This window comes from Anomalospiza imberbis, unplaced genomic scaffold (genome assembly GCF_031753505.1).
Source record: "Anomalospiza imberbis isolate Cuckoo-Finch-1a 21T00152 unplaced genomic scaffold, ASM3175350v1 scaffold_134, whole genome shotgun sequence".
Taxonomy (NCBI): domain Eukaryota; kingdom Metazoa; phylum Chordata; class Aves; order Passeriformes; family Viduidae; genus Anomalospiza; species Anomalospiza imberbis.
The window spans coordinates 92,185-116,190 of record NW_027099739.1 but is presented as its reverse complement, the minus strand read 5'-3'; the positions used below and the strand labels follow the sequence as shown (position 1 = coordinate 116,190).

At 51.7% G+C, this 24,006-nt stretch overlaps 2 protein-coding genes across 2 annotated transcripts in view; one reads left to right on the top strand and one right to left on the bottom strand.

The window, feature by feature from the left end:
• Positions 1-3,906: 3,906 nt before the first annotated feature.
• The window catches only part of LOC137466081 (zinc finger protein 252-like), a 31,965-nt gene continuing 11,865 nt past the window's right edge, over positions 3,907-24,006 (bottom strand). The window contains exon 3 of the mRNA XM_068177991.1: positions 3,907-5,376. Coding sequence (XP_068034092.1) covers positions 4,478-5,376 — 899 coding nt within the window. The 3' untranslated portion in view covers positions 3,907-4,477. The remainder of the gene's footprint in view (positions 5,377-24,006) is intronic.
• LOC137466079 (zinc finger protein 418-like) lies at positions 13,251-14,635 on the top strand. Its single transcript, XM_068177989.1, has one exon. The coding sequence runs from the start codon at positions 13,361-13,363 to the stop codon at positions 14,213-14,215; it is 855 nt and encodes a 284-aa protein (XP_068034090.1). The 5' UTR covers positions 13,251-13,360; the 3' UTR covers positions 14,216-14,635.

Genomic DNA, 24,006 nt, shown 5'->3' with positions numbered 1-24,006 from the left:
CCAGGCAGTGACGTAGAGCACAGGCCTGCGAGCGTGCCCAAGCTGGCCTGGGGGAAGGAGGAGAAAGCAGGCCCTGGGACTGCCCCAGCACAGCAGCCTGAAGAGGTGGAGCAGTTCCAGCCACTGCAGAAGGGTGAGTGCTAGAGCCGGGCCGCAGGGCCAGTGCCTGCAGCCAGCTTGGCCCCATACCATCCCATCCCATCCCATCCCATCCCATCCCATCCCATCCCGTCCCATCCCATCCCCTGGGCACTTGCCCATGGACAGGACGGAATAGGGGCCAGGGCAGACACCCCACAGCCGTGCTCCATCCCCTGGGGCATCCCAGGGCTGTCCCTGCCTGGGGAGCGCAGGGCTGGGCTGTGTTCTCCGGCCTCTCCCGCAGCCCCTCAGCTCAGGCTGCGCTCGCTCTTTGCCAGGTGCAGCCGTGCAGCGCACACGAGAGCAGGATCCCGCCCGTGGCCTCTTCCGCAGAACAGCGCAGGTACCTGCAGCCATCCCCAGCTGGGCTGGGCCTGCTGTCACTGCTCTGCCGAGCACCGCGCTTGGAGCATTCCGTGGAGCATCCCTGGCTTCCTGCCCTTCTCCTACAGCTGGTTTGCAAATTCATCAAGAGGATTCGGGAGGAAGAGACCAGCACCATGGGCACAGGACTCAGAGCATATTCGCACATCTTCAAAACCAAGACCTGTTCTGCCCTGCTGGATATGCTCGTAGAGGAGGGGGTTTGCAATCCAGAGCAAGTAAGCAGCCTGTGGCCAGGATTTCATCCTCCCAGGAATTGCTTGGCCTCCCAAGCCATGCCTGATGGTCACTGGAAGCCTTTGAGGCCATTGCAGTGTGGTGGCAAGGGAAGCACTTCTCTGGGGAAGCTGGGGACATTCCTCCCTCTGGCAGCTTTCCAAGTCTCCCCTGCCTTCTCCAGGTGCCTGCCATGGTGAGGTACATCCACCAGTGGCTCATGGCCAGTCAGTTTGCTGAGCACAGGCTGAACAGGGTCCTGCTGGATCTCACCAAAGAACAGCCTGCTGATGTAGTAATGTGTCCTGGTTTTGGGCAAATTTGGGAGAAAACCTTCAGAAGGAGCCCCCAGAAAGCAAACCCACACAGCCCCTTGCTCACCTGGCTCGGGAAGAATTTCCTCAGAGAGTAGTGGAAACAACCTGTTTATTGAGCAGGCAAAGCACTCCCCAGCAAAAAAAAAATGAACAACACGAGATGACAAAAAGTCTTTCTACGCTCTGAAGAAGTGACAAATTTAGAAAGTCTCTGCTGGGAGTGGTTGCCCAGTTATCGATCTCCGGCACTGGGGGTTGCTGCTGCAGGTCACAAAATGCTGGCTCTCAGTGTGTCTTGGTGTTTCCCAGGTCCCAGTCCTGAGCAGGTTCAAATGGTATTCAGGTAAGGGAAAGAAAAAAAACAATCCAGGGAAAAAATTGGATTGCCTAGCTAAGCTAACTAATAAGCAAAAGCAAGGGCAAAAGCAAAAAGCAGGAGCAAGAGCAAAGTGAAAGCAAGCAAGCCAGCAAGCAAGCAAGAAAGCCAGCAAGCCCTAGCCTCTCCTAGACACAGACTTTGGGGAGAGGTGAGCCAGCTGATAACAAGACAAAACAAACCTTCACTTTTCGGAGCCAGTCCTGAAGGCACAGAACATAACATCAAGCATAAACAGAACACACGACTGGGGATACAAGCACCATAACGTCACCCTAGGACATTCCACCCCTTATCTCCGAATCGTCAATGTAACTACCAAACGTCATGTAAAAACTTCATCAGGTAAAAACTTCCATCTTTCACTTACTCAGACACATTTCCTTCCATCTAACTTGCTCAAACCTTTGACACACATTTCCTTCTGTCTCATGTCAGTGTGGTTTAATGTACAGACAGTGGCAATAACATCCAACAAACAGTGATATTTGCATATGAGTTCTCCCTGAGGTACACATTGAGTTCTTCCATATTTCTGCATTATTCACCATGTACAACCTGGTCCCTGAGCAAAGACAATCCCACAAATGGGTTTGTCTGTACTCGAGGCAGAATTGATCCACACTGTCTTCCCTAACAAACCTCTGATATGTGCCACTGGGATTTTATCTACCTGGATCGGAGCAGCATATAAAAAGGAGCAGTTCCAAACATATGGCACATTATGCCAATCAGCCTTCTGATGAGCCTGTGACATTTCTTACTCAACAGTGACACTGCAGTGCTGGCCACCAGGCCGGCTTGCCAAGGGAGGCTTCTGGCCATGCCCTGCAAGCAGCTGCTGCTGCCAAGGCGCCTTTGGTGCCTCAGGCTCTCCCTGGCACAGCTCCCAGCACGGCACTCTGCCCTTGTGCCCGAGGCCTTCCCTGTGCTGGGGCTGGCCTGGGGCTTTTCCTGCAGTGGGACCTGCCCTGCTCCTGGCACAGGAAAGGCAGTTCCTGCTGGAGCAGGAGGCTCTGCCTGCGGTGGGCTCAAACCACTCTAGCAAGGCCCTGGTGACTTCAAAATTGCTTCCTAGAGCAGTATAGTCTATAATTGGTATAGCTCCTATATTGAGGAGTAAATAACTATTTTTTAAATTTTATTCTGTGTTGTAAATAGACCGTTTTATTTAATAATGATCAGAATCAATCATAGCTGTATTTATACAGAATTATCAGGTATTCCATCGTTAATCTTTTGGGACAAATTGCATTAAGGTTCAATTCCACCTGTCCAATCTGCAGGGTCGGGATGGGATCCAGCCGCTGCCAGTCTCTTCTATTAGAAGGAATTCTAGAAGTCTAGGGGTCCTGCAGGGGTTTGAGGATCTATGGTGGCTGTTGGGGGACATTTCTCCACCTCATGACTCAGCAGGAGTTTCTCCAGTAAGGAAATAAAGCTTTTGCCTGAAGCTCCCACTCTGCCCATGACAGGAACCGCTGTGAGTGCCCGTGACATCCTGGCTCTTTGTCAGCCTGGGGACTCCTGGGATGTCACCGTGGAGCCCCCATGAGTGCCTGTAACAGATCAGTGCCTTTGCAGCCAAATGACCCCTGGGATGTCACCATGGGATGGCTGTGACTGCCTCTGACCACACGGCTCTCTCCCATCCCCAGAAACCCCTGGGAGGTCTCCATGGAGCCCCTGTTTCTTCCTGTGACATTCCAGCTCTTGAACAGCCTGGAGACTGTTGGAAAGTCCCCATGGAACCCTTCTGAGTGCCTGTGACAAATCTGATCCTTAGCAGGCAATCATCACCAGGAGCCCCTGTTGCTGTGGTCAGTTTCCATGGCAACCATCACCAGGAACCCCTGTTGCTATGGTCAGTTTCCATGGCAACCATCACCAGCCCCTGTTGCTATGGTCAGTTTCCATGGCAACCATCACCAGCCCCTGTTGCTATGGTCAGTTTCCATGGCAACCATCACCAACCCCCTGTTGCTATGGTCAGTTTCCATGGCAACCATCACCAGCCCCTGTTGCTATGGTCAGTTTCCATGGCAACCATCACCAGCCCCTGTTGCTATGGTCAGTTTCCATGGCAACCATCACCAACCCCCTGTTGCTATGGTCAGTTTCCATGGCAACCATCACCAGCCCCTGTTGCTATGGTCAGTTTCCATGGCAACCATCACCAGCCCCTGTTGCTATGGTCAGTTTCCATGGCAACCATCACCAGCCCCCTGTTGCTATTGCCAGTCCCTTGGCAGCTCCATGGAGACCCCATGTCAGGGGTGTTTGCCATGGACACCAGCCTCTGGGCAAAAACCTTTTCCTGAGATCCAACCTCAGCCTGCCTCGACTCAGCTGCAGCCGCTCCCTCCAGTCCTGTCCCTGGGCACCAGAGTGAAGAGGTTCCCACAGCCCCAGCCAGGGATCCGCTCCCATAGCTGTGTCCATGGCCACAAGGGCTGGGACCAGCTGGGATGCTTGGTTTCCAAGGGCTGGGGTTCAGGAATGGGATTCCCCAATTTCCTGCTCCCGCTAAAACCGCGCTGCCGCTCGCTGCCCTCCCGCCTCCCACGGAAAGCACAAAAGGCAAAGATCCTGGGCTGAGTTAAGAACAATTTACTGGGAACAGCAGCAAAATAAGGAACAAACAGGAACAGAAATAATACTGATAACAGAACTGATAAGAAAAACTATTTACAGGGAAATTTCCAACACCACTGACTGGCTCTTCCTGGCCATGTATTTCCGCCTCCCTGGAAAGGACACCCTTCTCCTCGGAGAGAGAGAGAGAGAGAGTCCCTTTCCTGCCCCTGGCAATGACCTGTGGTGGGAGTGAATGTAATGACAGGGCCATGGCCAGACCCTCATGTTCTTTGATCCCACACCATGTCATTGGGAGGGGCAGGAAAAGGAACAGATGTCTTTCCAGCATGGATCACAGGGAACATGGATCACCAGGGCTCTTCCCAACATGGGTTCTCCCATGGGGGATGAAGCTGGAGCCGTGCACGAAGCTCCTCCTGCAGTTGGGGCACTCACAGGGCTTTCCTTACTGGTGCCTCCGTTGGTGTCTGGCCAAGTGAGAGCTGCTGGAGAAGCTCTTCCCACACTGGGGACACGTGTAGGGCCTCTCCCTGGTGTGGATGCACTGGTGCTTGACAAGGGTGGAGTTGTGCTTGAAGCCCTTCCTGCAGTCGGGGCAGCAGAAGGGCCTCTCCTCTGTGTGAATCCGCTGGTGCAGGAGGAGATGGGAGCTGGTTGGAAACCTCTTCTCACACGCGGGACACTCATATGGCTTCTCCCCAGTGTGGATCATTTGGTGGACAATCAGATGGGACTTCTGGCTGAACCCCTTCCCACATTCCCCACACTTGTGTGGCCTTTCTCCAGTGTGGATCCTCCAGTGGCAGATCAAGTGGGACTTCTGGCTGAAGCTCTTCCCACATTCCCCACACTCATAGGGCAGTTCCCTGGTGTGGATCCTCTGGTGCTGGATCAGGCTGAAGCTCTGGCTGAAGCTCATCCCACATTCCCCACATTCATAGGGCCTCTCTCTGGTGTGGATTCGCCGGTGTCTGAAAAGCGTGGAGCTGTGCTTGAAGCCCTTCCCGCAGTCGGGGCAGCGGAAGGGCCTCTCCTCAGTGTGAATCCGCTGATGTACAAGGAGACTGGAGCTGGTTGGAAACCTCTTCTGACACTTGGGACACTCGTAGGGTCTCTCCCCAGCGTGGATGCGTTGGTGGGTGATGAGTTTGGATATGAAGCTGAAGCCCTTCCCACACTCCCCACACTCATACGGCCATTCCCCGGTGTGGATCATCTGGTGGCAGATCAGGTGGGAGCTCTGCCTGAAGCTCTTCCCACACTCCAAGCACTTGTAGGGCTTCTCCCCATGGTGAAGCTGCTCATGGCCCACCATCTCCAAGATCTGGCTGAAGCTCTGTCCACCTTCCTGGCACAGGGTGGGTCTTTCCTCCTCAGAGCACCCTGGGCTGGGTTTGCAGCCCCTCCTCCTGTGGGATCTCCAGGGCTTTTCCTCCCCGTTGGATTCCTGCATCATGGAGCTGCTCAAAACGGCCTCTGCCAGGAGGTTCTGCCGTGGGGATTTATCCTTCCTGGTCTCCATCCTCAGCTCCTTGTCTGGGGGAGGAAGGACAAGGAGAGGATGGGATTTGCCTCCGTGCCATAGGGAAGGGGAAGGAGATCCCCGCAGTGCGTCCCCGGCAGGATGGCGTTGGCAGAGAGGTTGTCCTGTAGTCGGGGGCTGTGCTGTGCTGGGAGATGGAGCAGGAGAGAGGGTGAAAGGGGCAGTGACTTCCTCCTCACCTGCCTGGGTTTCCAGGGGCTCCTTCCCCTTCCTCGTAGCCTTCTCCTCCATTTTGCAATGGTTTGGAGAAGGAAAATTCTCTTTTGGGAGGAAAACAAGGGATGAGCACAATGAGTTTTGTACTGGTTTGAAGGCAAACCAGGAGGAGAGTCTAAGCCAGAATTACAATTTAATTAAAAAAAAAAATCAATATCAAGGCAATGATACAGATACACTGGCTTAATCTGACAGAGTCAGGATTTAACCTGACACCCCGTTGGTCAGGGTGGTGGTAGCCGTCTGATGAAATGGAGGCTCCAGCCCTGTTGGAGTGATGATCATGATTCTGTCAAAGCAGTGATCCTGCAGAAGGGATCACCTGATGGGTCTTGCTCTGAAGGTCCAGTGGTGGTTATGGGGCTATTGTCCTCTGGGAATCCAGTAGGCAAGGTGGTCCTGGTGTTGCAAGGGTGAGATTATATCCAGGTAGGAATGCTTGGTTCCTCCCCCTGGGCGGAGCATCCCACAATGGGATGATGTAATTTTATCAGTCCTGCAGTGGCACTCAATGGCCCATTAACAGAAGATATCCCCTGGAGGGCGTTATCAGGGCTGAGTCATGGAAGAGATAAAGAACACTGCCCCACCTGTTTATCACAGTTTATGAAGATGGTGACTGAAAACATACTTTGGGTTACCTCTTACATTGCACCCTGAAACAGTGAGGCAATCCCTGCTCGGGGTGGGGGATGAACACCACCCCCCCTTTCCCAAACTGGCTCAGGTGTAAAACTTCCACCCTGGGAAGGCCACGCACACAGGGGACAATGTCACACTTGCCCCACCTCAGGGGAGGTCTCTGTCCCTGTCACTCCCTTGCTCTCCCCCCTTTTCTCTTTCTTTCCATCTCTCTCTCTACCTCACATTTACTGTTCAATAAAATCCACTTGGGATTTGGTCTCGTTAGCATCTTAATTGGGGCAGAGGCATCTCTCTAACAATTTTATTAACCAGATTGAGACATTATTTTGGTGCAGTGAGTTCAGGGCACTGTTGTCTGACCCTGAGTGCCTTTGACAAGATCATGGTTCCCCCCTCTCAGGAGGTTCTGGCTCTTTCTGGAGGAACTCTTGGACACCTGGAGGCAGCTTCTTCTGTGTGACTTTTGGGAGAACTTATGAGGAAAATGGCTGTTGTGGGTGGCCAGTGTAAAGAAAATATTTTGTTGTCCTTCCTAGAAAAGTTTGTTAAAATCACTGGAGGAAAGGAAGCAAATGATACCAGCAAGACTGACAAGGATCATTCACCACAAGGTGAGGAACATAAGGCTGCCAAAAGTCCTGGTGATTTATTAAAGAAATATGGATATTGATCTAGTACTGATATCCAACTGTGACGGACAGAAACTATCTAACAGTTTAAAGTAAGAAAGTGTATGTTTATTACGATGCCAGGCAGCGTGCGGGATAGCTCCCAAATACACACTGCACCTTTCAAATGATTACAGAGTCCTTTTATCCATACAAGTATTGAATACCCAAAATGCAAATACATATTCATAATTTTAGTGCATCCCATTCCTCACTTTGTATGCTAATCATTTCAAAAGCTATTAAGCATGTGTAGTTTGTTCCTTGAAAAGGGTTGGTGGTCCCTTTCATGGGGAGGGGTCCCAAAATGAGGAAGTAAATGAAGTCTTCCTCATTCTGACCTTTCTACCTTTTCAATGCAAATAGGACAAATGAACCTTGGTAGAGTTCCCATTCCCTGTCTTCAATTGGTTTCAGAACAGAGGAGGCCCACAACTGTCTTATGTTCCTAAAAGCTATTTGTCAGTTTCTATATTCTTCATTATAAACCTAGCTAACTAAACATTGTGTTGACAAGCAATCAATTATTAGTTAACTACTAACTCTTAACTTCATCAAGGCCTACTCATTTGTTTTAATTAACTCTAGTAAGGCTTATCTCTAACTAAAATCTTAGCTCCTCTAAAATCTCTAAATCCCTTAAAGTTTATGTTTCACTAGAAGAAACCCAGCTGAAGTAGCTAAATTCCCAAATAACTCCCAAATTCACAGGCTTGTGGGCTTTGCCAAATGTGAGAATAATTTTTTTCTTCCTCCCTGTCACCATTGTGACAGGTAGACTGAGCTTTCCCTTCCTTTTAATAATCTGTATTGGGCCAAATTTTCACTTTTATCAGAACCTGCCAGCAGCAGAGCTGAAGCTGTGCAGGAAACAATGAAATTTGGAATTGCCACATTATTGCTACTATTGTCAGTTTGCTCATGTTTGGGATTTGTTTGCGTTTCCATCACAAGTGACATGTGGGAAGAGCAAATATTTCTCAAGGCATTTTATGTAGGGTGAAGTTTGATTTCTGCCGAGTTTGTTTTGTCCAGTGCCCAGGGGATGCTTGAGGTGTCTCTGTGCCTCTTGTCCTGGCAGATGCTTGGGAGGGGCTTGGGGGATTGTCCCTGTCCCTGTCACCCCAGGCCATTCCCCAAGGGGTGTCCCTGTCCCTCTCACCCCAGGCCATTCCCCAGGGGGTCTCCATTTCTCCATCGTTCTCACTCCAGGGAATGCCTGGGAGGGTCTCCCTACCTCTCACCCCTGTGCCAGGGGAGTGCTCAAGGGAGTCTCTGTCCCTCTCAGCCCAGGGGGTGCTCAGGAGTTGAAACAGGGTATTTTACAGGGTAAACTTAACAGGGTAGAAATCCATGTGTATTTAGGTGAAATGTGCTGCTTTGAATCATTAGTAGCTTGCCAGCCTAGATAAAATACTGCTAGCTCTGCTGCTGAAACGTGGATGAAAAATCGATCCCACAAATCCCGTACGGAGCTGTAGAGACTGTGTGTTTATTGCCGTGCTGGAAGCATGTGGGGATCGTTCCCCTTCAAAGGACATGCACGCCCCTGTGTAAGAGACGGTCCCAAGTTCCCCTCATTTTTGCCTCACGTTTGCCGCTATGGCAGAGACTGAGATCCTGGAGACGCCGAGCGGAGTTCTGGCTTGGAGAGGTGGATGATTATTTTTGCAGGTGTATTTGCTGTGCCACCACGGACCACCGCTTTGAGCAGGGCCTGGCAAGGAGCGGCTTGTTGTACGTGCTTACACCTGCTTCACAATACCTGCTCAACCCATGAATTTTCCCACCTCTTGGCCAAATTAACTTTCTGGGGTAACTCTGGTGATCTCCCACGGAAGACCCCTCATCTGCCTCATGACCACTGTGATGGATGGAGATTGAAGCCCCTCCCAAAGACTGAGACTCAGACCCCTACCACAGGGAGGAGGGCTGGCCTGATCAATGCGAGATGTTTGCCCAGGTGTGGTCGATGGACCAAGAAGACAATGGCTCTTGCTCACTGCTGATAACATGACCTGTTCCCCTTTGGTGGCTTCAATGGACATTCATTGTCTTTTGCCTGTCCCCCCCTTCCACAGAGGACTATAAATGACCCCTGAGATAATCAAGATTTTGAGATTCTCCCTGATGTGACACGACTCCTTGGGAGCCACGGCAGGAGCAGCACCCTGGGAGCCTCGGGAATGCCCCTCTGGGATCCACGGCAACACTCCCAGGGGCTGGAATTCCAGTTCCCAGCCAGGAAAAGATGTTCCTGCCCTTGAAGGCAAAGCTCTTAACAAGGAGCCAGAAGCCAAGTGGAGCAAGATCCTACAGTGACATTTCACTGCCAGCCTTCATAACTTCACCCATAGTTGTTGTAGCTCATGGATTAGGAATGAAATCAGGGCAGGGCCTTTGGTGGGAGCTGCCCTGGATCAAGGGAGACACTGAGAGAGACACAGAGCAGGCAAAGAGAGGCAGGAGAGAAAAGAGGACACAAACACTGAGAAGGTGGCACTCTGAAAACAGAACTGCAACTGACTGAAAAGGAATGGGATGGAAAGAAATAATTTTGTGACTTGTATTTCCAATCAAAATACAATTTCCTCCCTTTCTCACAAACCTCCTCCCGCTCTCATTCAGCAGGGCTCTCAGAACGTTCTTCATTCTGAATGGATGTTCCACGCAGCAGTCACGAAGAAACAGGGAATAGGGACTTTCCTGCTCGTGGGGAGTTTGACATCCTCAGCTGAGGAGAGTAGAAGGCACCAGAAGGAAAGGACAGTTGGGCTTCACCCTTCCTCAGGAAAGAGGCAGGGGAAAAATCTCTCATCATGTCTGCAGCTGCTCCCACAGGGATGTGAAGGCTGATCCCAGAGCCCCAAGGGTCACATTCAGGGCTGCCCACAGGGAATGCTCGCCTGGTATTGAGGGGCAGTGTGGGAGCACCTGGATCTTGGAGAACCCAGCTGCCCCCCATGTTTGGAGGTGCCTGAGGAGGGCTGGGACGATTCCAGGAACATCCTGCAGTGACATCCCCCCTGTCCCGCTCTGCGTGCGCTCAGTCCCAAACCTGACCCTGATCCTGCTCTCAATCTCGCTCCACATTTAGACACACTCACAGTTCTGTATTTAATCTCATCCCAGAGGCAGAATTATCTAGCCTCAGACCCAATCCCAACCCCAGCCCTAAAGCCAATCCCATGACTAGCCTTAACCCCAATCCCAGCTCTAATCCAAATCTCAGTCCCAACTCCAAACCCAGCCCCAATTCCACCCTCTTCCTAAATCCTCATCCCAAATCAAATCCCAGGTTCAGCCTTTCTGGGCGTTTGGGGATGTCTCTGTCCCTCTGACCCTGATGACATTTGGGCGGGGTCACACCAGGGCTGAGAGGGGCAGAGAAACCCCCACCTCCCCAGGGATGAGAATGTTGGAGAGCCCCCCCGCCCTGAGCACCCTCAGAGGTGAGAGGGACACAGAGCCCCTGGTCCCCAGCCCTGCACAAGCATTCCCTGAGGCCAGAGGGATGGAGACCCCCCGAGCATCCCCCAGGGCAAGGGGACAAAGACCCCCGAGCACTCCCAGGGCTGAGAGGGACAGAGACTGCCCCAAACAACTCCTGGCACAGGGTGAGAGGGAGGGAGACCCCCCAGGCATTCCATGGGGTGAGAACAATGGAAACCCCCTGGAGAATGGCCTGGGGTGACAGGGACAGGGACACCCCATGGGGAATGGTCTGAGGTGAGAGAGGGACACCCCCTGGGGAATGGCTTTGGATGACAGGGACAGACCCTGGGGAATGGCCTGGGGTAAAAGGGACAGGGACAACCCCCCCAAGCCCCTCCCAAGCATCCTCCAGGGCGAGAGGCACAGACTGCCCTGGAGCATCCCTTCGGCACCAGACAAAATAATCTCAGCAGAAATCAAACTTAACTCTGCATAAAATACTTTGATGAATATTTGATATTCCCACAAGTCACTTGTGATGGAAATGCAAACAAATCCCAAACATGAACAAACTGACAATAGAAGCAATTCTGTGGCAATTCCAAATTTCATTGGTTCCTGCACAGCTCCAGCTCAGCTACTGGCAGGTTCAGATAAAAGAAAAGTGGAACTTTGGCCCAATACAGATTAATAAAGGGAAGGGAAAGCTCAGTCTACCTGTCACAATGGTGACAGGGATGAAGAGAAAAATGATTCTCACATTTGGCTGTTGTAGATGCAGGTGAACCCAATAGGAAGAATGAAGATGTCTAACAGCAGTTCAGAAAGCTGAATGATTTCTTTATTATAATTATGCTATAATGCATTAATATACTATATAAAAGAGGATACTAAAAGTACATGCTACTTTCTCTAACTATCATATCTAACTAACTCATTTGGCAAAGCCCCCAAGCCTGTGAATTTGGGACTTATTGGGGAATTTAGACACTTGAGCTGGGCTTCTTGTACGACTTCGTGCAGCCTTGTGTTCCTCACCTTGTGCTGAATGATCCTTGTCAGTCTTGCTGGTATCATTTGCTCCCTTTCCTCCAGCGATTTTAACAAACTTTTCTAGGAAGGACAACAAAATATTTTCTTTACACTGGCCACCCACAGCAGCCATTTTCCTCATAAGTTCTCCCAAAAGTCACACTGAAGAACCTGAATTGAAGTTTCCAAGAGTTCCTCCAGAAAGAGCCAGAACCTCCTGAGAGGAGGAAACCATGCTGTTGTCAAAGGCACTTGGGGTCAGACAACAGCGCCCTGAACTCACTGCACCAAAATAATGTCTCAATCTGGTTAATTAAATTGTTAGAGAGGTGCTTCTGCCACAATTAAGGTGCTAACGAGACCAAATCCCAAGTGGATTTTATTGAACAGTAAATGTGAGGTAGAGGGAGAGATGGAAGAAAGAGAAAAGGGGGGAGAGCAAGGGAGTGACAGGGACAGAGACCTCCCCTGAGGTGGGGCAAGTGTGACATTGTCCCCTGTGTGCGTGGCCTTCCCAGGGTGGGGGTTTTACACCTGAGCCAGTTTGGAAAGGGGGGTGGTGTTCACCCCCCACCCCGAGCAGGGATTGCCTCACTTTTTCAGGGTGCAATGTAAGATGTAACCCAAAGTATGTTTTCAGTCACCATCTTCATAAACTGTGATAAACAGGTGGGGCAGTGTTCTTTATCTCTTCCATGGCTCAGCCCTGATAACGCCCTCCAGGGGCAATCTTCTGTTAATGGGCCATTGAGTGCCACTGCAGGACTGATAAAATTACATCATCCCATTGTGGGATGCTCCGCCCAGGGGGAGGAACCAAACATTCCTACCTGGATATAATCTCACCCTTCCAACACCAGGACCACCTTGCCTACTGGATTCCCAGAGGTCAAGAGCTCCGTAACCACCACTGGACCTTCAGAGGAAGACCAGACCCTTCCACAGGATCACCGCTTTGACAGAATCACGTTCATCACTCCAACAGGACTGCAGACACCATTTCATCAGACTGCTACCACCACCCTGACCAACGGGGTGTCAGGTTAAATCCTGACTCTGTCAGTCTAAGCCAGTGTTTCTGTTTCATTGCCTTGATCTTAATATTCTTACTAAATTGTAATTCTGGCTTAGACTCTCCCCCTGGTTTGCCTTCAAACCAGTATAAAACTCATTGTGCTCATCCCTTGTTTTTCTCCCAAAACAGAATTTCCTATCTCCAAACCTTCACCAGATGGAGGAGGTAGCTGTGAGGAAGAAGAAGGAGGCCTGGCACCCCCGGGCAGCTGAGGAGGAAGTCAGTGCCCCTTTCCCCCTCTCTCCTGCTCCATCTCCCAGCCCAGCGTGGCTCCCGGCTGCAGGACAACCCTGCTGTCGACGCCATCCTGCCAGGGACACACTGGGGGGATTCTCTTCCCCTTCCCTCTGGCATGGAGGCAAATCCCATCCTCTCCTTGTCCTTCCTCCCCCAGGGAAGGAGCTGAGGATGGAAACCAGGAAAGACAAATCCCCGCGGCAGAACCTTGTGGAAGAGGCTGTTTTGAGCAACTCCATGGCGCAGAAATCCAACAGGGAGGAAAAGCCCCGGAGATCCCGCAGGAGGAGGGGCTGCAAACCCAACCCAGGGTGCTCTGAGGAGGAAAGACCCACCCTGTGCCAGGAAGGTGGACAGAGCTTCAGCCAGAGCTCAGAGCTGGTGGTGCATGAGCAGGTTCATGATGGGGAGCAGCCCTACAAGTGCTTGGAGTGTGGGAAGAGCTTCAGGAGGAGTTTCAACCTGATCTGCCACCAGATGATCCACACCGAGGCATGGCCCTACAAGTGTGGGGAGTGTGGGAAGGGCTTCAGCTGCAGCTCTGCCCTCGTCATCCACCAACGCATCCACACGGGGGAGAGGCCCTACGAGTGTCCCGAGTGTCAGAAGAGTTTTCAGACCAGCTCCAGTCTCCTCCGTCACCAGCGGATCCACACCGGGGAGAGGCCCTATGAGTGTGGGGAATGTGGGATGACCTTCAGCCAGAGCTCCAGCCTGATCTGCCACCAGAGGATCCACACCAGGGAACGGCCCTATGAGTGTGGGGAATGTGGGAAGAGCTTCCGCCAGAAGTCCCACTTGATCAGCCACCAGAGGATCCACACCGGGGAGAGGCCCTATGAGTGTGGGGAATGTGGGATGACCTTCAGCCAGAGCTCCAGCCTGATCTGCCACCAGAGGATCCACACCAGGGAACGGCCCTATGAGTGTGGGGAATGTGGGAAGAGCTTCCGCCAGAAGTCCCACTTGATCAGCCACCAGAGGATCCACACTGGAGAAAGGCCATACAAGTGTGGGGAATGTGGCAAGGGCTTCAGCCAGAAGTCCCATCTGATTGTCCACCAAATGATCCACACTGGGGAGAAGCCATATGAGTGTCCCGCGTGTGAGAAGAGGTTTCCAACCAGCTCCCAACTCCTCCTGCACCAGCGCATTCACACAGAGGACAGGCCCTTCCACTGCCCCGACTGCAGGAAGGGCTTCAAGCACAGCTCCACCCTTGTCAAGCACCGGCGCATCCACACCGGGGAGAGGCCCTACACGTGTCCCCAGTGTGGGAAGAGCTTCACCCAGAGCTCTCACTTGACCAGACACCAACGGAGGCACCAGTAAGGAAAGCTCTGTGAGTGCCCGGACTGCAGGAAGAGCTTTGTGCACTGCTCCAGCTTCATCCCCCATGGGAGAACCCATGTTGGGAAGAGCCCTGGTGATCCATGTTCCCTGTGATGCATGCTGGGAAGAGATCTCTTCCTGCCCTTGCCAATGACATGGTGTGGGATCAAAGAACATGAGGGTCTGGCCATGGCCCTGTCATTACATTCACTCCTACCTCAGGTCATTGCCAGGGGCAGCAAAGGGACTCTCTCTCTCTCTCTGTCCCCGAGGAGAAGGGTGTCCTTTCCAGGCAGGAGGAAATACATGGCCAGGAAGAGCCAGTCAGTTGTGATGTAGTCTTCCCTGTAAATAGTTTTTCTTATCCCTTCTGTTATCAGTATTTTTTCTGTTCCTGTTTGTTCCTTGTCTCGTTGCTGTTCACAGTAAATTTTTCTCCTCCCAGCCCAGGATCTTTGCCTTTTGTGCTTTCCATGGGAGGCGGGAGGGCAGTGAGCGGCAGCACGGTTTTTAGGGGGAGCAGGAAATTGGGGAATCCCATTCCTGAACCCCGGCCCTTGGAAACCGAGCATCCCAGCTGGTCCCAGCCCTGGTGGCCATGGCAACAGCCTTAGGAGCGGGTCCCTGGCTGGGGCTGTGGGAACCTCTTCACTCTGGTGCCCAGGGACAGGACTGGAGGGAGCGGCTGCAGCTGAGTCGGGGCAGGCTGAGGTTGGATCTCAGGAAAAGGTTTTTGCCCAGAGGCTGCTGGGGCACTGCCCAGGCGCCCCAGGGAAGGGTCACAGCTCCAGGGCTCTCTGAGCTCCAGCAGCGTTTGGACACCGCTGCCAGGCCCAGGCTGGCATTGTTGGGGTGTCCTGTGCAGGGCCAGCAGTTGGACTCGAGGATCCTGATGGGTCCCTCCCAGCTCAGCCAGTTCTGTGGTTCTGGGATCCCATGGCCCTGGGGATGGGACTGCCAATGGTTGCCATGGCAACGGGCTCTGGCTCCAGGCCTGAGCTGGTGTCCATGGCAACCACCCCTGGCATGGGGTCTCCATGGAGCTGCCCAGGGACTGACCATAGCAACAGGGGCTGGTGATGGTTGCCATGGAAACTGACCATAGCAACAGGGGCTGGTGATGGTTGCCATGGAAACTGACCATAGCAACAGGGGCTGGTGATGGTTGCCATGGAAACTGACCACAGCAACAGGGGTTCCTGGTGATGGTTGCCTGCTAAGGATCAGATTTGTCACAGGCACTCAGAGGGGTTCCATGGGGAATTTCCAAGAGTCTCCAGGCTGTTCAAGAGCTGGAATGTCACAGGCAGAGACAGGGGCTCCATGGAGACCTCCCAGGGGTTTCTGGGGATGGTAAAGAGCCGTGTGGTCAGAGGCAGTCACAGCCATCCCATGGTGACATCCCAGGGGTCCTTTGGCAGCAAAGGCACCGATCTGTCACAGGCACTCATGGGGGCTCCACAGTGACATCCCAGGAGTCCCCAGGCTGCCAAAGAGCCGGGATGTCACAGACACTCCCAGGGGTTCCTGTCATGGGCAGAGTGGGAGCTTCAGGCAAAAGCTTTATTTCTTTATTGGAGAAACTCCTGCTGAGTCATGAGGTGGAGAAATGACACCCAACAGCCACCATGGATCCTCAAATCCCTGCAGGACCCCTAGACTTCTAGAATTCCTTCTAATAGAAGAGACTGGCAGTGGCTGGATCCCATCCCGACCCTGCAGATTGGACAGGTGGAATTGAACCTTAATGCAATTTGTCCCAAATATTAATGATGTAATACCAGATAAATCTGTATAAATACAGCTATGATTGATTCTGATCATTATTAAATAAAACGGTCTATTTACAACACAGAATAAAATTTAAAAAATAGTTATTTACTCCTCAATATAGGAGCTATACCAATTATAGACTATTCTGCTCTATGAAGCAATTTTGACGTCACCAGGGCCTTGCTGGAGTGGTTTGAGCCCACCGCAGGCAGAGCCTCCTGCTCCAGCAGGAACTGCCTTTCCTGTGCCAGGAGCAGGGCAGGTCCCACTGCAGGAAAAGCCCCAGGCCAGCCCCAGCACAGGGAAGGCCTCGGGCACAAGGGCAGAGTGCCGTGCTGGGAGCTGTGCCAGGGAGAGCCTGAGGCACCAAAGGCACCTTGGCAGCAGCAGCTGCTTGCAGGGCATGGCCAGAAGCCTCCCTTGGCAAGCCGGCCTGGTGGCCACCACTGCAATGTCACTGTTGAGTAAGAAATGTCACAGGCTCATCAGAAGGCTGATTGGCATAATGTGCCATATGTTTGGAACTGCTCCTTTTTATATGCTGTTCCGATCCAGGTAGATAAAATCCCAGTGGCACATATCAGAGGTTTGTTAGGGAAGACAGTGTGGATCAATTCTGCCTCGAGTACAGACAAACCCATTTGTGGGATTGTCTTTGCTCAGGGACCAGGTTGTACACGGTGAATAATGCAGAAATATGGAAGAACACGATGTGTACCTCAGGGAGATCTCATATGCAAATATCACTGTTTGTTGGATGTTCCTGCCACTGTCTTTGCATTAAACCACACCAACATGAGACAGAAGGAAATGTGTAAGTGTCGAAGGTTTGTGCAAGTGATATAGAAGGAAATGTGTGTCAAAGGTTTGAGCAAGTGAGATGGAAGGAAATGTGTCTGAGTAAGTGAAAGATGGAAGTTTTTACCTGATGAAGTTTTTACATGACGTTTGGTAGTATGTTGATGATTTGGAGATAAGGGGTGGAATGTCCTAGGGTGACGTTATGGTGCTTGCATCCCCAATCATGTGTTCTGTTTATGCTTGATGTTATGTTCTGTGCCTTCAGGACTGGCTCCGAAAAGTGAAGGTTTGTTTTGTCTTGTTATCACCCGGCTCACCTCCCCTCACAGTCTGTGTCTAGGAGAGAGGCTAGGGCTTGCTGGCTTTCTTGCTTACTTGCTGGCTTGCTTGCTTTCGCTTTGCTCTTGCTCCTGCTTTTTGCTTTTGCCCTTGCTTTTGCTTATTAGTTAGTTTAGCTAGGCAATCCAATTTTTTCCCTGGACTGTTTTTTTTTCTTTCCCTTTCCTGAATACCATTTGAACCTGCTCAGGACTGGGACATGGGAGACACCAAGACACACTGAGAGCCAGCATTTTGTGACGTGCAGCAGCCACCCCTAGTGCCGGAGACCGATAACTGGGCAACCACTCCCAGCAGAGACTTTCTGAATTTGTCACCTCTTCAGAGCGTAGAAAGAGTTTTTGTCATCTGGTGTTGTTCATTTTTTGTGCTGGGGAGTGCTTTGCCTGCTCAATAAACAGGTTGTTTCCACTACTCTCTGAGGAAATTCTTCCTGAGCCAGGTGAGCTCAGGTGAGGCTGTGTGGGTTTGCTTTCTGGGGGCTCCTTCTGAAGGTTTTCTCCCAAATTTGCCCAAAACCAGGACACATTACTGCATCAGCAGGCTGTTCTTCGGTGAGATGCAGCAGGGCCCTGTTCAGCCTGTGCTCAGCAAACTGACTGGCCATGAGCCACAGGTGGATGTACCTCACCATGGCAGGCACCTGGAGAAGGCACGGGGAGACTTGGAAAGCTGCCAGAGGGAGGAATGTCCCCAGCTTCCCCAGAGAAGTGCTTCCCTTGCCACCACACTGCCATGGCCTCAAAGGCTTCCAGTGACCAGTAGGCATGGCTTGGGAGGCCAAGCAATTCCTGGGAGGATCAAACCCTGGCCACAGGCTGCTTACTTGCTTTGGATTGGAAAACCCCTCCTCTACGAGCATATCCAGCAGGGCAGCACAGGTCTTGGTTTTGGAGATGTGTGAATATGCTCTGAGCCCTGTGCCCATGGTGCTGGTCTCTTCCTCCCGAATCCTCTTGATGAATTTGCAAACCAGCTGTAGGAGAAAGGCAGGAAGCCAGGGATGTTCCACGGAATGCTCCAAGCACGGTGCTCGGCTGAGCGGTGACAGCAGGCCCAGCCCAGCTGGGGATGGCTGCAGGTACCTGCGCTGTTCTGCGGAAGAGGCCACGGGCGGGGTCCTGCTCTTGTGTGCGCTGCATGGCTGCACCTGGAGAAGAGCGAGCACAGCCTGAGCTGAGGGGTTGCGGGAGAGGCCGGAGAACACAGCCCAGCCCTGCGCTCCCCAGGCAGGGACAGCCCTGGGATGCCCCAGGGGATGGAGCACGGCTGTGGGGTGTCTGCCCTGGCCCCTATTCCATCCTGTCCATGGGCAAGTGCCCAGGGGATGGGATGGGATGGGATGGGATGGGATGGGATGGGATGGGATGGGATGGGGCCAAGCTGGCTGCAGGCACCAGCCCTGCAGCCCAGCTCTGGCACTCACCCTTCTGCAGTGGCTGGAACTGCACCACCTCTTCAGGCTGCTGTGCTGGGACAGTCCCAGGGCCTTCTTTCTCCTCCTTCCCCCAGGCCAGCTTGGGCACGCTCGCAGGCCTGTGCTCTACGTCACTGCCTGGATTCATGGCTGCTTGCAGGAGAAGGTGGCTTGGAAAAGGTCCGAGTCAGCAAGTGCTGCAGAGTGAAGTCTTGGCAAGGCTACAGGACAGCAAGTCCTGCACTCTGGTCTTGGGGGCTCCAGCCACAAGGACAGGAGACTCCTTGTCAAGGACCGTGCTAAGCAAATGCCACGGTCTGCCCTGGAGGGCACCTGCAGAAGAGAAGCCTCGGGAAGGCCAGAGGTCACCAAGCCCTCTGGTCTGGCCACGAGGTCAGCTGCAGGAGTAATGCCTCGGGAAAGCTCCGGATCAGACACGAACGAGTGCGCTGTGTGGGGGCTCCTCATGGCACCGCTCTGTCCCGTCCTGTCCCGTCGCGTGCTCCGAGCACTGTGGCATGGTCTTGTCACCGCCAGCTCCTATGTCACCCCGTGTCACAAAGGGCCCTTGGACACGCTGTCCCGTTCCATGCCACGGTGACCGTGCTGCACCGTGTCACAAAGGGCCCCTGCACACACTGCCCCCTGCCCTGGGGCCGCCCCCAGCCCACCCAAAGTGGCTCAGGTTGGAAGGAATCCCTCACCCCAAGTGTCTAAGACAGCCCAACAGGATCTTTAGGAACGGCTCAAACCCTCAGCAAACGCTGCCCTGCTTGCGGGCTCAGAGCAGCAGGAGCCCCTGCAGCTGCTGACACAGCCATGGCGGGAAGGGCACGGGGCCTTCACAGAAGCTGGCACGGCCTCCTCGGGACACGTCCCATGTGGTGGCCATCCTAAGCACAGCTGTGTGACACAGACGAGGAACGTGTGGGCCAGGGCACGAATGCTGCTCTGACCCCTGGGGCCCGGGAAGCACTGACATCAGCAGGTGTGGCACAGTCCCCACCAAAGCAGAGTTCCCCCAAGCCCTGGCAGCACCGGTGCCCATCTCCTGCCCCAGAAACCTGCGTCCCGAAAGGGCTTCTCTGCCAGAGGGCAGCCAAAGTCTGTGTGCACTGGGGGCTGTGCTCCGTCCTGCAGGGGCTGTTGGCAGGAGCACCTGGAGCAACTGCTGGCAACACTTGGTCTCTGTCAGAAGCTCTTACTCCGTGCTGAAATGATTTTCTCATTGAAGTCATTTCTTTCAGTGAAATAGAGATTTTTGTAGTTCACTTGAATTAACAAAATAAATTAAAACATTTAAATTTTAGTTTGTAGAATTATGTGTTGAATTTTAACCTTTTACTTGAGAAACCTCTGCTGTGGTACAAAGGGCATAAGAAAATGCAAATCTCTGAAGCTTCTTGCATAAAGGACAATGCCAGAAAAGACCAGGAGATGCAAAGAACCCAGATAACGGGGCTCCTCTGTCTCTAAGCTTATCAAGACTGACAGACCTACTCAGATAGGCACGAAAGGACCAAAAGCGCATGCACAGAGGAGAAAAGTTCAAGAGTTCAAATAGGAGGAAGACCACAATCTTCAGCCTCAGAGACCACCAGAGACCACCCGCGTGACCACCATAGCAAACCACGCATGCCCAGAAGGGCGTGGACCTATTTAGCATGAGAGGCAAGGACAGGCGGGTTGAATATGCATGCTAAAGTTGTGCAATGTATTGCATATGGAACACTTTTGTGAATAAAGTTGTGGGTCAGACTGAGTCTTGGGGCACAAGTTTTTGGAGAACTATCTCGCTTGCGCTGGGCGCTGGCATACATACCCACTTCATAACTACATCAAGTTGTGGAGTCTATTTATTTATTCTGCAAATCGCTTCATCAGCACAAAAACACCTTAGCTGCGAGGGCACAGAAGAATCTGAAATTTTAGAATCTTCTCATCAGGAAAGCTTTACTTCCCATTGCTCAACTCAAGTAGTTTCAAAAAGTTACAAACTTCCCAAATTAATTTGAATAACCTGAGAAGGTGAAGAGTTGGAATTTTGCTTCCCATCTCAATGCAGCAACTCATTTGCCTTAATGTCATCCACTGAGAGTCACTTTACAGAACAGAGCACTACACAGAGGCAAAAAAAGGGCCATTCTTTGGTTTACAAACGGTTTTCCATGAAGGAATGATAATATCCTTATTCTCTTAAGGAATAAAAGCTCTCAAGAAATGAGAGTCCACTCAGTGGTACAATAGTAGCCCAAAGAAATGAGTAGATGGCAAAAGGGCGAATCCTCCCCCTGGTACAGAGATCTGAGTGGCCAGTAAAGTACAGCTCTGCCCTCTTGTTCCCTGCAGGACAATCAGGACCATGAAGAGGAAAAGTCACAGATATTCCTTCTGGCCTCCCTAACCAAAGCTGTGCCAAAGCACAGATGCTGCCTTCAAACTGACTCAAATTCCAGCCTAGACCTCTCACCTTCCAGACAACTCCTTCTCCAGCACCCCACCAGCACCAAGCCCCCCAAACTCCCGCACAGAAGCCCTCAACACTCTGCCAGGAGCCCCAGCTGTCCCCGTCCCTCCGCAGAGCTTTCCCACCCTCCAGCAGACGCCCTGGTTCCCTGCAGGTGCCGTGGGATGGCACTCAGGAGGATCTGCTCCAAGGCCTTCCCCTGGAGCACGCTCAGGCTGCCAGGCCTATGGATCCTGGATCATCCTTCCCACCGAGCCTTCCTGTGCACGGCTGCTCCATTTGCACCTTTGCGCTCAGCTCGGACTTCTCCACTTCACCAGGAGTGCTGGGAAAGGATGGAGAGCAGCCTGGCAAGCTCTTTCTGCATCTCCCTCTTTACCCTCGGGGAGGGAGAACATTCCACAGGAAAGCAACTGGTGCCACAAGGAGCGGGTGGCCTCAGGCACCTTTGGGGATGGAACAAGGCCTTTGTTTGACATAAGTGAGCACAAGCAATTCACATGAGTAAACAAGTAATTAGCACAGACATGCCTAAGTACTTAGCACCAGTTAGCATAACAAAAACCTGGCAGGCCTAACTTGACATGAGAGTGACCTGACAAAAAGCTTTAGACACAGTCTACCAGAAGAACTAAGGGCAAGTGTGGAATCAGCCCTGTGCAGGGAAGCCCTGAGGAAGACTTTGTGCTGCTTTGGGGCATGGAGACCGCCCCTGGCCAGGGCCTGGACATCAGCTTCAAGTATGGGAATCTGACACAATGTATTTCTAACCTCCTGCCTATGGAATCACCTCAGCAGTGTGAAGATGGATGGTGATTTTGATACAACTCCTACATCAACCCACTGAAATTTATATGTGGCAGAGAAACACTTTAGTGGGGTGCTGACCCCTGCCCTCCTGCCAGGTCAATAAAAGGGCTTTTGGCTGACAATGCATTTGTCTGCCGATTTGTTTGAATGAGGGAGACCCCTCAGGACTGCTGTATCCTGAGGGAACACCGTTGGCCTTGGCCTGCAGGCACCTGCACAAGCTTAAAATCAGCTGCCTCAGCTTCCAGGACCTCTCTTGGCCAGCATCCTGACGTGGATGCAGGACTGCTGTGAGGCACTGCTGGGACCCAGCGGGACAGGACCGGCTGTCTCGTGTCCACGTAGCACCCCTCACACAGCCAGGGCCATCCCGAAACCAGACAAACACTCACGTGTCAGCACAGGGGAGCATGGAGCACTGGGCTCCTCTCAGGGCATCTCAAAGTTCGAGAATCCACCACAGCACTGTTAAATTTTTGGGTGGACCAAGGACTTTGAGTATCAAAAGGGAAACTCCAATTTGTAGGGAGGGAAGTAAAATGCCTGGGACATGTGATTTGTCAAGGGAGCTGGCGGCTGAACCCTGAGAGAATTGCAGGGATAGCCTCACTCCCATGACCAAAAACTAAGAGGGAAGTCAGAAGGTTTTTAGGCCTGTTGGGATATTGCAGGCTATGGATTGAAGGATTCACACAGGCCATCAGGTTCTTGTATGAAAAGTTAGTAGAAGAAGAGATTAGGTGGGAAGATGACAAGCAAATTTTGAAGCTTTAAAGCAAAAATCAGTCAGTGCAACAGCACTGAGTCTTCCTGCCTTAGACAAACCCTTCTATCTGTTTGTGGATATAGAAAAAGGGGCAGCACATGGAGGGTTAGCCCAGGACCGGGGAGGATCCAGGAAACCAGTGGCCTATTTATCAAAACTGCAAGACCCTGTCAGCTGAGGACGGCCAACCTGCATTCAGGTGGTGGCAGCGAGCGCCCCACTTGTAAAAGAAAGCAAAAAATTAACCTTTGGGGGAAAATTGAAAATATATACTCACTCAGTAAAGAGTATCCTCGGCTAGAAGGCTGAGAAATGGTTCACTGATTCCCAAGTACTAAAATATGAAGCCATCTTAATAGATAATGGTTTAGAGCTAGTCGTGAGTAACCAACTCAACCCTGCCCAGTTTTAGATGGAAAACCAGGTGAGGAATTATTATATAATTGCCTAGAAGTTATAAACTATCAAACTAAAGTAAGAGAGGACAGATCAACCACTCCAAGGTGGAAAACGATTGTACATCGATGGATTTTCACGGGTAATCCAGGGCACAGGGTATTGGGGTGGGCTATAGCAGATGAAGAGTTAGTGGCCCTAGAAAAAGGAAAGTTACCTTCCAACTGGTCAGCCCAAGCATGTGAGTTGTATGCCCTAAAGTGAGCTCTGGAAATATTCACACAGAAAAGAGAAACAATATATACAGACTCAAAATATGCTTTTGGAGTAGTGCATACCTTTGGAAAAAAATTTGGGAAGAGAGTGGGCTATTAAATTCAAGGGGAAAGGAACTAAAAACTTGTTTTAGAAGTGTTAGAGACCTTACAATTACCAGAAGAAGTGGCAGCAGTATATGTTAAAGGACATAAAAAATGAGTGACTCAAGAAGCACGAGGGAGCCATTTACAGATTTAGATGCTAAAAATTCAGCTGAATCAGGGACAGGAAAATTAATGATAGCATTAACCCCCATTAGAGAAATGCAAGAAGTCCCCGTATTCGGTAGGAAAGAAGAGAAAGAATTCCTTAAAACAGGAGCCAAGAAAGAAAACAAAGGGAAGTGGAGATTAGCAGATGGGAGGCAAATGTTGAATAAACCCCTTGCCAGGAAAATGCTCGAAGGCATACATGGAACAACACACTGGGGTACACAAGAGCTAAGTGATCAATTTCTAAGGGACTGGGGCTGCATAGGAATTTTTGGGATAGCTAAACAGGTAATTGAAAGGTGTGTGATATGCCAACCAATAAATGAGAAGGTCATGAGGAAAACACCAGGGGAGGGCGAGAACTAGCCTTACAGCCCTTTCAAAACATCCAAGTAGACTTTACCGAGCTTCCCCAGGTACAACGGTGGAAGTTTTTACTTGTGATAGTAGGTGACCTGACTCATTGGGTAGAGGCGGTACCCACGGTTAAAG

Bases quoted from the DNA above. Each gene is read 5' to 3' on its own strand.
- LOC137466079 (XM_068177989.1), top strand. From the start codon at position 13,361: ATGATCCACACCGAGGCATGGCCCTACAAGTGTGGGGAGTGTGGGAAG.